Genomic DNA, 14,197 nt, shown 5'->3' with positions numbered 1-14,197 from the left:
TAGCCATGGTTGAAAACCAAATATTCAGATGACCAAAATATATTTCTTGTAAACCACTATATTACCCTACATGCTTAAGTATTTAATTATGTGATCTTTTAAACTAATATTTTTCTAAGAGTCTAAACTGTTCTGTCAGTAATCTGGATTGGGGAGTGATGTATTGCCAAATTTCTGTCGTTTCAGTCCAGGAAGTCAAAGAGAAACAACAGGAGAGCCCCTTAGGGCAGGAAGTTCAAAGTAACAATGTTGACTACTACTCCCTTTTCTTGATTTTTTTTAAAACAAGCAAAGCATCTCTTCAGAGTTGCAGTTTAATCAGAGTAGTGAAAGCCATTACAGTAACGGAACTAACTGAGGTCAGTCTTTGGTGAATCACAGAAACAGGTGGAGTTGTCAAACAAAGGAATCTTTGTTTACAACATACAAGGAGATCACAGGGAATAAGTTCCAAAGCCTTGACTGTTTGAACAGGAGAGAGATTTTTATTTAGTATTTAAGATGAATACTCAGAAGGGAGAGTTTTATTATCCCGTGTATGGTTGGTCATAAGGTTGTGGATGCATGCACATCCACATATGTATTTGTGCAATATGTATTGCATGTTCACCTGAATGATGCTTGTATTCCACCGAGGGCAGAAACTTCAACGTTAGAATAAAGCAGAGGTAACTGTTGGACAAGGGAAAGGGACTCTGCAGGCTTCAAGAGCAGATATAAACTAGATGGGGTCTTGGGCTCATTTTCTGGGACAAGGAATGCAAGGCCTTGATTACTTTTGAAATAGCACTAGGAGTTTTACCACTGATTTATTGTCTCAATAGCTTAGGCTATTTCCTGGTCTGGTGGTGACTGTTAGTTTTCCCATTGCCTTGTTCCCTCAAAATCCTTAACTAGTGAGGTTTTTGCATTTCTTTGTAAGAGCCTCCCAGGAAATTTTGGAAGAAGTGTGCTTGGGCAAGTACACAGGTGGGGTATAGATCATTGAAAATAGCTGGGGACAAAAAATGACTTTTCTTATGTCAGGAAAACTATATCACATCTTTAATTTTCTGGGAACCTCTAACTCTTTCTGCTGATGTTACCAGCAGGCATTTGAGATATTATTGATTGTTCTCTTGAACCTAAGGAAAAGGAAATGTAGAAAGCAAAAGACAAAACTTAAAATCTATCCTGCAACTCATAATTCACTGCAGCCACCTCTCTGTCTTTCCCTTTCTCTTTTTCTCTCTTTCTATTTCTCTCTCACTTTCTCTATCACATACGCACAACACACGCAAATCAACTTAAAACAATTTTTAATTTTCCCTATTCCATTTTAATATACTTGAGGCATGATCATTTTCTTAGTAAATACAAGAAAAAAAATCTAGGATTCCATCATTCTGTGTGATTAAAGTATTGAGGAATTTACTTCCAATAGCACTTATAAAAACATATTTTATTTAAGTAATATTATATAATCAGGTGCCTGAATTTTTCTTATTCTCTAACTAGTGTTATTTGGCAATTAATATTTTGTCAATCAATATTCCCCTATATCTGAATGTGTGGGCAGTGAGAGATGAGTTAGAGGCAAGGATGGTGAACACTCCCAACAACTGCAGACTACCTATATCTTAAGCCACGATTTTCTTTGCAAAGGTCAACATTGATAATGTTCTAGTCATACCTCCGTGTACCAGGAAAGAAGTAGCATATTTCTTGAAAGACACAGCTATCAAAGCTCCATTGAGAAACCGTAAAGATGGAGAAGGGATTTGCAAATTATATATCTGATAATGGACATCTACTCTGATTATTAAAAAATGAATAAAAATAAAAAACCTTACTAATAACCAAACAGAGTATCCAATTTTACATGTGAAGGTAATAATGGAAGAGACATGTCACCAAAAGGAAATGGATGGCTTATAAGCACATGACAAATTTCTCAACATTTAGACATTAAAGAAATACAAATTAAAATCATAATGAGACATGCTTACATATCTATTAGAATGGCTAAAATTATAAAGGCTAATTGTACTTCATCTGAGCTAGATTGAGAAGCAACAAAAAATCTAAACTGTTGTTGGCATATATCATGATACAACCACTTTGGAAAAGAGTCTGAAAATTTTTTTAAATGCAAAATATGTTGCAGTTACATAAATAGCCATTTTACTTCTAGGCATTTAACCAAGAGAAACAAACCCTATGTTCATACAAGGACTTGTATATGAATTTCATAGCAGCTTTATTTTTAAGAATTGAAAACAATGGAAATGTTCATCAATGTCCATCAATAGAGCAAAGACAAATTATGATCTATTCATTAAAGAAATTACTATTCAACATCAAAATGAACTATTTACAGTTGGAGATTCTCAAAATAATGATGCTGAGAAAAGAAAAGCCAGGCAATGAATAGTATATACTGTGTGATTCCATGACTATAAAAAAATCTAGAAAATACAAATTTATATATAGTCACAGTCACCAAATATATTGGTGAGATTTTAGTGCCTTCTTCTGTGCTCCCATAGCTTCCTACACTTGGATCTCCGAGCATTTGTTACACCATGTGAAAATATGAACTCTTTTTCTTTATTCTGTCTTACTAGAATAAGAATCCTTGAAATTTTATGGACATTTGAACTCTCAGTTATAAGCAGAAATTCTATCACACAGTAAGTTTCCAAATATAAAAGCCAGAGTTTTACAATGACTTCTAAGCTTTTACATGATCTAGCCACTCATTTAACCTCTGTGACCTCTTTCCCTGCTACTCTTCAGTCACTCACAGTGGCCTCCTTGCTATTCCTCAGATATGCCAGGCATGATCCAACCTTATGGCCTTCAAGATAGCCAATTCCTTTGTCTGGAGTGACCTTATTGCTGATAGTTCTGGGCAAATTCATCACCTTTCCATACCTTTGTTCAATTGTCAGCTTCATTGTAACTACCCTGATCTTCCTATTAAAAATTTTAACTCCCCATCCCCTGCCTAGCAACCTTGATTTTTCTCACCCTGATCTAATTTTTCTTTTTCCCCATTATACTCATCATTTTTGAATGCACTATGCAATTTTTATTAAGGTTTATAGCTTTTAATTGTCTCACCCATGAAAATAAAAGTTCTACAAAGCCAAGTATTTCATTTACCAGTGTAGTCTCAAGTAATATCTGCCATATAATAGGTTCAATAGACAATTGGTAAATTTCAGAATAAATTAATGTTGAGAGTATACTGAATTTCATTAGTCATTTCAATAATTTTTTCCAAAATATAAACTATGTAAAACATACCTTAAATTTACTTTCAAAATATTTTATAGCATATAATGGACAATATACATAAGCCTTAAAGAAACAATCATATAAATAACCATTTCATACCTACTTAAAAACTGCATAATACCACACTCCTAGATCCTCTCTGAACGTTCTAAATTAACCCTTCAAAGGAAATACTTTTTTAAAATAACAGATTTTTTTGTCAAATAATTTAATAAAATAAAAGTTTCATTCATCTATGTAGATCATAATAAATGTTTTTAATAAGCATGAAATTATAACTCTGAAGTGTGCTAAAATGAAACCACCTGCGAAGGGTGAGAGAACAAAAATAAACATCATTTTTCCAAATAAGAGGAATTTATTACCTTTGAATCAAAGCATGTGGATTTGTTTAAACTGGCAATAAAGGAATATGGAGACACAAACCATAGAAAGTCATATTTTAGATTTCTAAAAGACTTCAAAGTAAAGAGTATACATTTTTTAAATGCTAAATAATGCTACTGTTTTACAAAGAACCATTTATTTAACTGTCGTCTTTTATGATGATTGAGATTTAGATCTTTAGGATTTTCTTTTATACTTTTCTGTCAAGAGTAGCCTTTTAAAGTTTCATTTTGCGTCATGGTCGATAGTTGGCACAACGTAAATGGAAACTTCTTTATGAAAGAATAAATAGTCAATGAAAAATACAGTGCACTATTAAATGAACTAAACAAATCATTTCCTAAAATATAGTTATATAGGCATACAGAATCTCCCAAAGAAAAATAGTAAAGTAGAACAAATGAATCTTATTTACTATATTTTTGTTAGGCTATACAGAATGTTGTTGTGCTTCCAAATGCATATGTTTTTATTTTTTAAATAATTAAGATTTAAAGGGGAACCTGGGTGGCTCCTTTAGTTAAGAGGCTGACTCTTGGTTTTGGCTCAGATCATAATCATGGGGTGCTGGGATCAAGTCCTGCACCAGGCGCTACACTCAGCAGGGAGTCCACTTGAGACTTTCTCCCTCTGCCCATCCCCCTGCTTGCTTTCTCTCTCTCTCTCAAATAAGTAAATCCTTAAAAAATAATTACAATTTAAAGAAATAAACAAAATTCAAGGCAAATCACTACATAGAGAAAATAACTATTGGTCTTTGGATGTTTACAAATAATTTCTTTGTAAATATATGTTTACAAACAAATTCAAATTGCAGGTTCAATTTAGTACCCAGAATTTTCACTGTGCATTATATTCACCATGCACTATATTATCATGGGGTTAACAATGGTCCATAAATTTAATTATAACTTATGGCTGGTTTCAGTCTATGACATACTATTATTTGGATTGTGCTGTTTCTCCCTGGCTTCATGTTCTTTGCAGGGGGAAACTCTACTATGATACTTCTCACTTATTGCTCCTACATATTCATGACTTTGAGAGAAAAAATAGGCCCTGTGTGTCTTAGCAACTAATGGGATATATTTTGATATTTACATGCTTACACATATTATGTGTTATAGTCTTCTCTTTTACATGCTGTAAAAAGGTTAACCCCTTTTCTGCAGAGATCTGAAAATGTGAAACAGTGCCTGAGTAGCTGAATTCATCGAATTCGAATTTCTTGCAGGTCTAAGACCTATTGTTTTTCATTTGACTGCCTCATTGTTCATCTGCCAATTGGTTACAAATTCTGGTACTGAAGAGAATACATTGGGGCTGGTGGCTCAGTGGGTTAAAGCCTCTGCCTTCAGTTCAGGTCATGATCTCAGGATCCTGGGATCGAGCTCCACATCGGGACATAATGTAATGACAGATAGTTTATATGGGAGCCCTCTGGGTACTCTGGTGGATGAATGTTTTTAAATTCGTTTTTCATGGACATGGGGAGTTAGAGACAAGAAGGGAGGTGGGGTAAGTTGGAAGGGGAGCTGAACCAAGAGAGAGTATGGACTCTGAAAACAATCTGAGGGTTTTGAAGGGGTGGGAGGTTGGGAGGTTGGTGTACCAGGTGGTGGGTATTATAGAGGGCACTGCTTGCATGGAGCACTGGTTGTGGTGCAAAAAGAATGAATACTGTTATGCTGAAAATAAATAAAAATAAATTAAAAATATATTAGTTTTTTGTAAACTACAAAAAAAAGAAAAGCACTCCCATTTATAGCGTACACTTTATGGTTCACAAAGCATGTGGCAACAATAAAAATAATGATGGGTTACCGTTACAATTCATAGAAAAGGAGGTACAGGAAAATTGAATGAAAGGGAATAACAAAGTAGGTTCATAAGTCAATATTCCTTGTAAAAAAATTAACCTGAAAGTGTGTTTCTGCCACCTCTCTCCTGTGTGATATGATAAAGAACGACCACAATACATGAATTATAGTTCGGGATTTTGAAAAGCATAATAGCTTTATACCAACACATGAGCTTTTATTTATTTATTTATTTATTGCTAACAAGAAGCTCCATTTGATATGCGATTCCTGACAACCAACCTCAGAATTAATTCCATCTTCATGAGAATTAAGAAAGAACCACAAACCAAACCTCAAAATAGATTCAAAGAGAAAATACTCTTTAAAAAATTTCCCTTCCTAGGGCACTGGAGTGGCTCAGTGAGTTAAAGCCTCTGCGTTTGGCTCAGGTCATGATCCTAGGGTCTTGGGATTGAGCCCCATGTCTGGCTCTCTGCTCAGTGGGGAGCCTGCTTCCACCTCCCTCTCTCTCTCTCTTCCTGCTCTCTGCCTACTTGTGATTTATCTGTCAAATAAATAAATGAATAAAATCTTTAAAAAAATTTCCCTTCCTATCAGAAGCAGACCAAACCACTAACAAACTTTCCAGAAAGCTTCATCTAAAAGGTTGTACTTTCTTCAGACACCCAGCAGGACCTTCTTCTCTGGGCCTGGTATTTCTTCAGAGAATAAGACAGAGAATAAGACACTAAACTACTGAGCGCCATGGGCCTCAGAACCACGAAAGAGATGATGCACAAAGCATGCCTCTGGTCACCAAGAGGGTATGGAAACGTTTGCTGCTTTTCTGCATTTTTCAAAGCTGAGTTTTTAGCTGGAGGCCGCTTCTTTATGATAAATTGCTGATACCGTATAGTAAAAGCTATTATATGATCTTTTACAAACCATTTCCTATCTTTGCATTCTCATGTGCCAAGACAGACACGGATTATTTAAAACCCTGAAGAGAGTGCTCCTGCATTTAAATTGCCTGTAACCTTCGTGTAATAGATTTATGATTGATGATAGAGTTAGTTAAAATATAACTATTTTACATATTTACTCTCAGTAAACGATTTCAACCTATGCTCATTTAAGTAACTTGGTGCATAATCCCTTTTCTATTAAACCATAGTGCAAGGACCAATGCCGTGTTTCCGAGAGAACCCCAAGCTATTTTTCTAGAATGGCCCTATGCCTATATATCAGGCGTCCTGTTTTCACTCCCTTTGTGGAGCACCTACCCTGGAGGTCATGTAATAACCAATGACCAAAAAAACAAACAAAAAACCCAAACATCCAGGTCGAAGTGCCATCTCTGCCTGGAGAAGAGGAGACTGCTCAGACACAACGGGTGCAAGCATCTCAGCACAGGCCTGTGCTGGGGAAGCTGGTTCCTGGCTTTGGGCGCAATCTGGAAGCCAGCAAACTGACCCAAGAGTGCAGCTGGCGTTTAGGACTGATGATCATTTCGCAGCCAGGCCGCTGGCGGACACCCCCTCAGGGAGCCAGGCTAGGAGTCTGCCCAGCACTGGCGCTGGCAAAGCTTGCAGCCCGCCCGGGCTTCACCCCGCACCCCAGCCAGGGCCCGGGGCCTCAGGAGGGAGGGGGGCGGGGGCGGCGCAGAGAAGGGGCATTGCTAATTTCCAAAGCGGGAAGTGAGCTCGCAGAGGACTCAGGAGGGAGGGGGGCGGGGGCGGTTCGTGGGCTGCCGAAGAAGGGGCTTTGCTAATTGCCCAGGCGGGAAGTGAGTCCACGGAGGATGTGGCGGAGAGTCTGGGAGGAGATGGAGGGGCTGGCGGAGGAGGGGCGTGCAGCGCCAGGGTGCTGTGCTGAGACCCAGTCGGGACTGCAGGACCCACCGGACGTCTCCAGTGCGCTCCCGCGTGAGGCCCTGCTGTCCCGCTCCTGCTGCCCCTACCCGCCCCAAGGCTTCTCTGGACCACCCTCTTCGCACTGGTAAAGTGACACCGCACTGCGCCCTCACCAGGAGCTGAAAGCGCAGGACGCGACCTGGGGGTGGGGAGGGGGGTTGTCGAGGCCCAGCCTCCCGCGAACCCCAGGCCACCGGGACCACCCCAGACGCTGCGCCCAACCCGGGTCCGCATGGGGTCGGGCTGGGGACAGCACCTTGAGAGGTGCCCCCCCCCCCCCCCCCCCCCCCCGCCAGCAGGCACACTAGCCCCCATCTTTGGCACCCCCAGGCGCGCGTGCTGAGGACCCCCTTCCCTCCCCCGCGTGGCCCTGCTGCTTTTGTTCTGGACTTGGGATCCCAGGTGGAAACTAGTCCCTCAGACCTCCCTGGCAGCAAGGAGGGCAGGGAGGGATTCTTGGTTTTCTGCCCTGGCTCTTCCTTTCTCCCCATTCACAAGCCTTCTGGCTTCCCTTTCCTCTCCTCATTGTCAGTTTTATTAAATGGTTTTCTTCTGCATGTTGACCTGAAGAGCTATTTCATGAATGAATATACACGAAACTGAGTCGGAGCCCACCTGTGAGAGCCCACCTGTAGAGGCCTTTCATTAGAATGGTCTCTGGTTCTAGCCTCAGTTCAGAATACTGCATGTACCTGAGGACCGAGTCCAGATGTTTCTTTCATCTCTGACTTGAATTTGAAATCCTCCTCAGACTTCAGCTTCCAGGATTTCTCCAGTCCTTGCTCTCCCACTGTCTTGGTGGGGATCCGCCATGAGTGTTGAACCCAGGAATGAATGAATGATATATACCCCAGATCGCTGGGGCTTTGTCTTGTTTTGCTGAGGTTGGAAAGGCTTGGAAGAGACCCCCTGTATGCAGATACAGAGCTGCATGCAATTGCTTAGATAAACGTGTTCCCCACTTAATTGCTTGGGCATTGAACATTTTGCCCTTAACCTGTGGCTTGGGCAGTTAGGAGGAGACAATCTGGAGGTGAATCAGAAGATGGCTGAATCCACATGGTGGTGGTCTGGGTTTGGGAGATTTTCCTTGAGATTCAAACGTAAGATCTAAATTCTTCCAGTGGGGAGTGGTAAACATTTTATCAATGGGAGATGGAAAATAAATGGTCTGGTTAACCTTTCACTCCCCCTCAAAACCCATTATTTGAAAAAACAAAAAGGGAAGTGAAGGGAGAAATCCTCCCATTCCCATCCCCACTCACCTCCATAGCCACCTCCTCTTCCAAGAACCTAACAGACAAGGTGCCAAGAAGTGTTAGGTACCAGCAGTGGTCTCAGATCTCATTCAAGGATCATGGTGAAAGGCATTCAAAGAGATTGTGGGGGCACAGGGATCCAATTAAGGGGGACAAGTTTAAGGTTTGCCTGGTCCCCTAAAAATTAATGGCACTAGAGAAGATGAGCTTTGGGAACTATAGCTTAATGGATACAATGTGTAAAAAGCTTCAGTGAGTCATGGTGGGAAGAGGCCATGAGGGCAGCAAATACAGTCTTAGATGATGTTATTAATAGCACTACAGGCTCTAGATTTCCTGTGGTGGCAAGACCAGCCCGGCCAAAGTGGATACTCACAACCTGGAACAGAGGGTCTTGGAGATCCCAGCACGTGAGGTATGATGAGAAGGTAAAATGATAGGAGGTGTCCTTTGGAAGGACTGTCTCCTTGACTTTAAAAGGGAGAACACAAATCTGTAGGTGAAATCTTTTTGGCTACAAAGAGGGCCGAGGCCTCCTAAGGTCAAGGTCTCCTCGTCACTTGCAAAGATGTCGAAGAACATATTCAGACATTTCAAAGATGTCCTCATGTCCATCGGTTCCCACTCTGGAATTCTATCAATAAGGTGAGAGTTCCTCTAGTTGAAAAAAAGATCTAAAAAGATGTCCCTTTCTCATGTAATTTCTATAACCTCCAGGACACACCCACCTCCCCCTTCCAGCTCTGTAATGAAGCCACAGCTGGTGCCAATTTGTGGACTCCTTAAAGGCTATTCCCCCTTATATACCCCCGGACCATGTTCCCATGCTCCCTCACCTGATTTCCTGCACTCACCTCCCACCTGGTGTGTTCACACCTGCAAGTGCCTTTTACCAACCCCTTTGCCAAAAGGCAGCCAGAGTGACCTTTCAAAGACCTATCAGTTCCTGGCATTTGTCTCCATAGAAATCTGCACTGATCTTCTAACAAATTCCCAGTCCTCCAAAGGCACCCATAATCCTCCCATCAGTCTCTTCATACCCCTCCAACTGACTGATGCCTGTTCTGCCCCATCTCTCTGCCCTTCAACCACACTGCCTCCCTCCTCCTGTGGAGACCCCTCATGGCTCCTGCCTCCAAGCACAGGTGATTCCCATTGATGGGAAGACCCTCTTCCTCTCCCCCATCTCCCCACTCCAGTTACTCCCACTTATTTGTGAGCTCACAAGCCCCATGGTCCACACTCTCCATGCAGCCTGCTCTCTCTTTTCTAGCACTGGCCTCCGTTTCTAGCTGTGGTTGTGTCATGGATGTCCCTCCCCAGCCAGCCTCCAAGCTCTCCTTCCCTTTAGCTCCAACACCTGACACAGTGCCTGGCACATAGTAAGCCCTGGCTAGCTTCTAAGAGCCTCACTGAGGGACTGAAAGCATTTTCAAAACGTCACCACATAGGCTCCAAACTGTAGGCAGTAAAAGCTTTGCCTGGATTGACATTTTAGAGATGTATTCGTCAAATTGGATGTGTTCACTGACTTTACCTTGTAAAATTAAAAAAAAAAAAAAAAAGGACCTCTGTATCGCTTCGCATCTAACGAAGGCACATGTATACTATTAGACCACGTTATAAGCTTAATGGAAGGAGACAAGATGTTTACGCTAAGAAAATGTATAAGACTGTTGAGGTCAAGTGGGAGGAAACAGTCCATTTGTTGGAGCATTGCTATCTTACTCTATCACAGCCACTCATAAAAATCTGACACGGGGTGAGTCAGAATTGTCTGTCAGAGATGAGTTAGATCTGGCTCATGTTCCTACAGACATGAAAGCCAGGAACGAAGAAGCAGGCTTTGAAAGCCTGGGTTGAGGAAGCGGTGTGGTTCACTGCGATGAGCTAAGTGCCCAGGGCCACCGGCAGACATGGGGGCCTGTGTCCTTCCTTTGTTCTGGGGTCCCTCTTGCACCATGTGGTGAGGCTGGTGGCTGGGAGCAGCTCAGGACAGGACCCGGTGGCATCTTACCTCTCTCACCCTCCTATGGGCTCCAGTGGGCTCCAGTAGGTCCCAGGGGACAGCCTGCCTTCCTTGCAAAGCACAGTAGCACTGGGAGCAGAAACTGGGACCAAAGAGTGAGCACCCTGTTTGACAAGCTGGACCAGCCACCTCTTCTTCAGATGCAGGGGGAGCCCTGGCATGCTGACTCCTCCCTTCTCCCTTTCCCCTTTCCTCTCTTCCTCCCTCTTCCCTTCCCCTCTCTCCTTCCCTGGTGGTGCTCTTTCCCAATGCCCACTGCATCCCTTTTCCTTTCTACATGCCTGTCTTCTAGAGTTTCTTCTCTTTCCTCCCCATTACATCCCTTCATCTGAATCTCCTCTTTGGTCCCTTTGTCCCCGCTCTCTGCTCCTCCTCCCCTTCCCTGGCCCCTGTTCAGCTCCATCCCGACTGCAGGCAGAGCTGGACTAACATGCTCACTTGCTAGCTCAGTCACCCTCCAGAGAAGTCACTCTTCGGTGGCCACCTTCCTGACCCCCTGGTCCCTTCTCCACTTGTTCAGATATTGCTCTGAAGTCTGAGGAGGACAGAGCGGGGCTGCCACAGAATCAGGCCAGAGGAAAAACCAAAGCATGTGTCCACACTGTCCCCCAGCACTGCTGCTCTGAGAGTTTTCAGAGTCCTCAACAGGGTTATGATTTAGGGGCTTCTTCAGAACCGGGAGTGAAAACAACCATAGGTCAAAAGAAAAGCTATGGCCCCCACACAAAAATAATAATCACAAATGAAAACTATGTTAACTCTGAAGTCCCAAAGTCGAAGAATTGCCTTGAATCTGTCACTAGAAAGCACCCAAGGCCTCACTCTCTGGGTTCTGGGTGCCCTGGGAATGGCAGGAGGCTCTGACAGGCGCGTGCGGAAGGATGGGGGCTAGCCTGCCCGCTGGCGGGGGCGGGGGTTACCTTGTGCAGCGCTGTCCCAGGCCCGACCACTGGCGGACGGGGTGCAGCGCCGCGGCCGGGGTGGTCCGGGTGCCCTGGGGTTCGCGGGAGGCTGGGCCCCGACAACCCCCCCGCCCCCCTCGTGGCCGGCATTTTCTGCTCCAAGTGAGGGGCGGCACGGTGTCACTTTACCTGTGAGCAGAGGGTTCTCCGGAGAAGCCATGGGGCGGGGAGGGGCAGCAGGCGGTGGGAACCGGACAGCGTGGCCTCGGGGGCTAGGCTGGAGCGCGGGAGTGCACAGGCGGCGAGTACGGTGGGTCCTCCAGTCCCGACTGGGCCACAGCACAGCACCCTGGCGCTGCACGCCCCTCCTCCGCCAGCCCCTCCACCTCCTCCCAGACTCTCCACTGCGTCCTCCGCGAGCTCACTTCCCGCCTTGGCAATTAGCAAAGCCCCTTCTCCGGGCCGCTCCCGCCCCGCCCCCGCCCCCCTCCCTCCTGAGTCCTCCTCGAGCTCACTTCCCGCTTTGGAAATTAGCAAAGCCCCTTCTCTGCCCCGCCCCCGCCCCCCTCCCTCCTGAGGCCCTGGCCCGGGCTGGGGTGCGGGGCGAAGCCCAGGCGGGCTGCGAGCCTTGCCAGCGCCAGCGCTGGGCAGCCTCCTAGCCTGGATTCCTGAGCGGGTGTCCGCCCGAGGCCTGGCTGCGAAAAGATCATCAGTCCTAAACGCCAGCTGCACTCTTGGGTCAGTTTGCTGGCTTCCAGATTGCTCCCAAAGCCAGGAACCAGCTTCCCCAGCACAGGCCTGGGCTGAGATGCCTGCCCGGGATCTGTCTGAGCAGTCTCTTCTCCAGGCAGGGATGGCACTTCGACCTGGATTTTTGGGTTTTTTGTTTGTTTTTTTGGTCATTGGTTATTACATGACCTCCAGGGTAGGTGCTCCACAAAGGGAGTGAAAACAGGACGCCTGATATATAGGCATAGGGCCATTCTAGAAAAATAGCTTGGGGTTCTCTCGGAAACACGGCATTGGTCCTTGCACTATGGTTTAATAGAAAAGGGATTATGCACCAAGTTACTTAAATGAGCATAGGTTGAAATCGTTTACTGAGAGTAAATATGTAAAATAGTTATATTTTAACTAACTCTATCATCAATCATAAATCTATTACACGAAGGTTACAGGCAATTTAAATGCAGGAGCACTCTCTTCAGGGTTTTAAATAATCCGTGTCTGTCTTGGCACATGAGAATGCAAAGATAGGAAATGGTTTGTAAAAGATCATATAATAGCTTTTACTAATTCTATTTATTTGACAGACAGAGATCACAAGTAGGCAGAGAGGCAGGCAGAGAGAAAGATGGGGAAGCAGGCTCCCCGCCAAGCAGAGAGCCTGATGAAGGGCTGGATGCCAGGACCCTGAGATCATGACCTGAGCCCAAAGCAGAGGCTTAACACGCGGAGCCACCCAGGCGCCCCCAGATGAAATACATTTCTGACTTAGAAACTTCAGGTAGAATTTTTTTGTCCATGATGATAACTGAAGAAAATGTGTCATCCCTAAACCTAACTTAACCCCTAACAATGCTGAAACCTAAGCTGACCTTAAAGCCCAAACTAGAACCCTGAATCCCAAACCTGAAATTGAACCCAAAGCCTGTACCTGAGCCCTGGATCCAAGCCCTGAACCACGAACCCAAACCCTAAACCAGACCTCCAAGTCATGAACCCTGAACCCAAATCTCAGCATGAAGCCAAACTCCAAATTTGACCTTGAACTTTATCCCATAAGCCCTGAGTCTTAAAGCCTAAATCATAAACTTAAAGCCCTAAACTATAACTCTGTTCCCTTGTCCTTCACTCTAAATCCTCACCCTAACACTAAACCCAAAGCCTGATCTAGAACTCTGACTAAAACCTGAACCTGAACCCAAATTCAAACCCTTCACCACACTTTGCTTATGCACTTGCCATTGATGGATATTTGCAGTTTCTACCTTTTGATTCTTGTGAACATTGTTTGGGTTGGGGGCTAGGGTTAGGGTCTTGGATTAGGGTAGGGTCCAGGCTTGAGACCAAGTTGAGGTCAGAGTGTGGGTCTGCATCAGGGCCATGTTCAGTGCCACTGTTTGCGTCAAGGAATGTTGTAATTCCACATTGTTTCCAATTCATTGTTCCTTAGCTATTTGGGGGGAAGTTGGGGAGTATTGGGCTCCATGCAGCTTGAATTTCCGGAATGAAATGGCGTCAGCTGGACCCGGGAAGGAAGCAGGACCTTCCACTGAAGGGTGAGCTCCCACAGTCCTGCACTGCCTTCCACCGCCTGCAGAGGGCGCCAGACCCCAGCTCCCGCCCTGAGCCCAGGCTGCGCAGCCACAGCTGGGACTCGAGCCCCGCCTCTTCAGGACCCACTGTGGAGACTTCTGGAGAATGTGGGGCGCCTCCCACCCTGACAGGACAAGCTGAGGAGGGTGTGGCTCTGCAGCCACACTGACCGGACCCGTTGTGGAGGACGCGCCCACACTGGCAGCAGTCCAACCTCCTAAGGACCAGATGCTGGAGGAGGTGAGGAGAAGCCGCCTGAGTGGACTGTCAAGGGGTTCGTAATCTCAGGACCCCACAGAGGAAG

At 44.7% G+C, this 14,197-nt stretch overlaps 1 protein-coding gene across 11 annotated transcripts in view; it reads right to left on the bottom strand.

The window, feature by feature from the left end:
- The window catches only part of LOC309871347 (uncharacterized protein), a 244,129-nt gene extending 230,002 nt beyond the window's left edge, over positions 1-14,127 (bottom strand). For 5 of the 11 annotated variants that reach the window (XR_014315223.1, XR_014315224.1, XR_014315225.1 and 2 more), the window contains exon 1: positions 11,764-14,127. Coding sequence is in view for 5 of the 11 variants with exons in the window: in XM_082744304.1 (XP_082600430.1) it covers positions 11,764-12,477 (714 nt within the window). In the remaining 6 variants the exon portion in view is untranslated. Of the gene's footprint in view, positions 1-7,756; positions 8,474-8,649; positions 8,678-11,763 lie in introns of those variants that run through there. The other 6 variants (XM_082744303.1, XM_082744300.1, XM_082744302.1 and 3 more) reach the window with 4 other exon arrangements.
- Between the last annotated feature and the right edge of the window lie 70 nt (positions 14,128-14,197).

This window comes from Mustela nivalis (genome assembly GCF_964662115.1).
Source record: "Mustela nivalis genome assembly, chromosome: 8".
NCBI classification, from domain to species: domain Eukaryota; kingdom Metazoa; phylum Chordata; class Mammalia; order Carnivora; family Mustelidae; genus Mustela; species Mustela nivalis.
The sequence above is the reverse complement of the archived record's forward strand: the minus strand, read 5'-3'. Positions and strand labels throughout refer to the sequence as shown.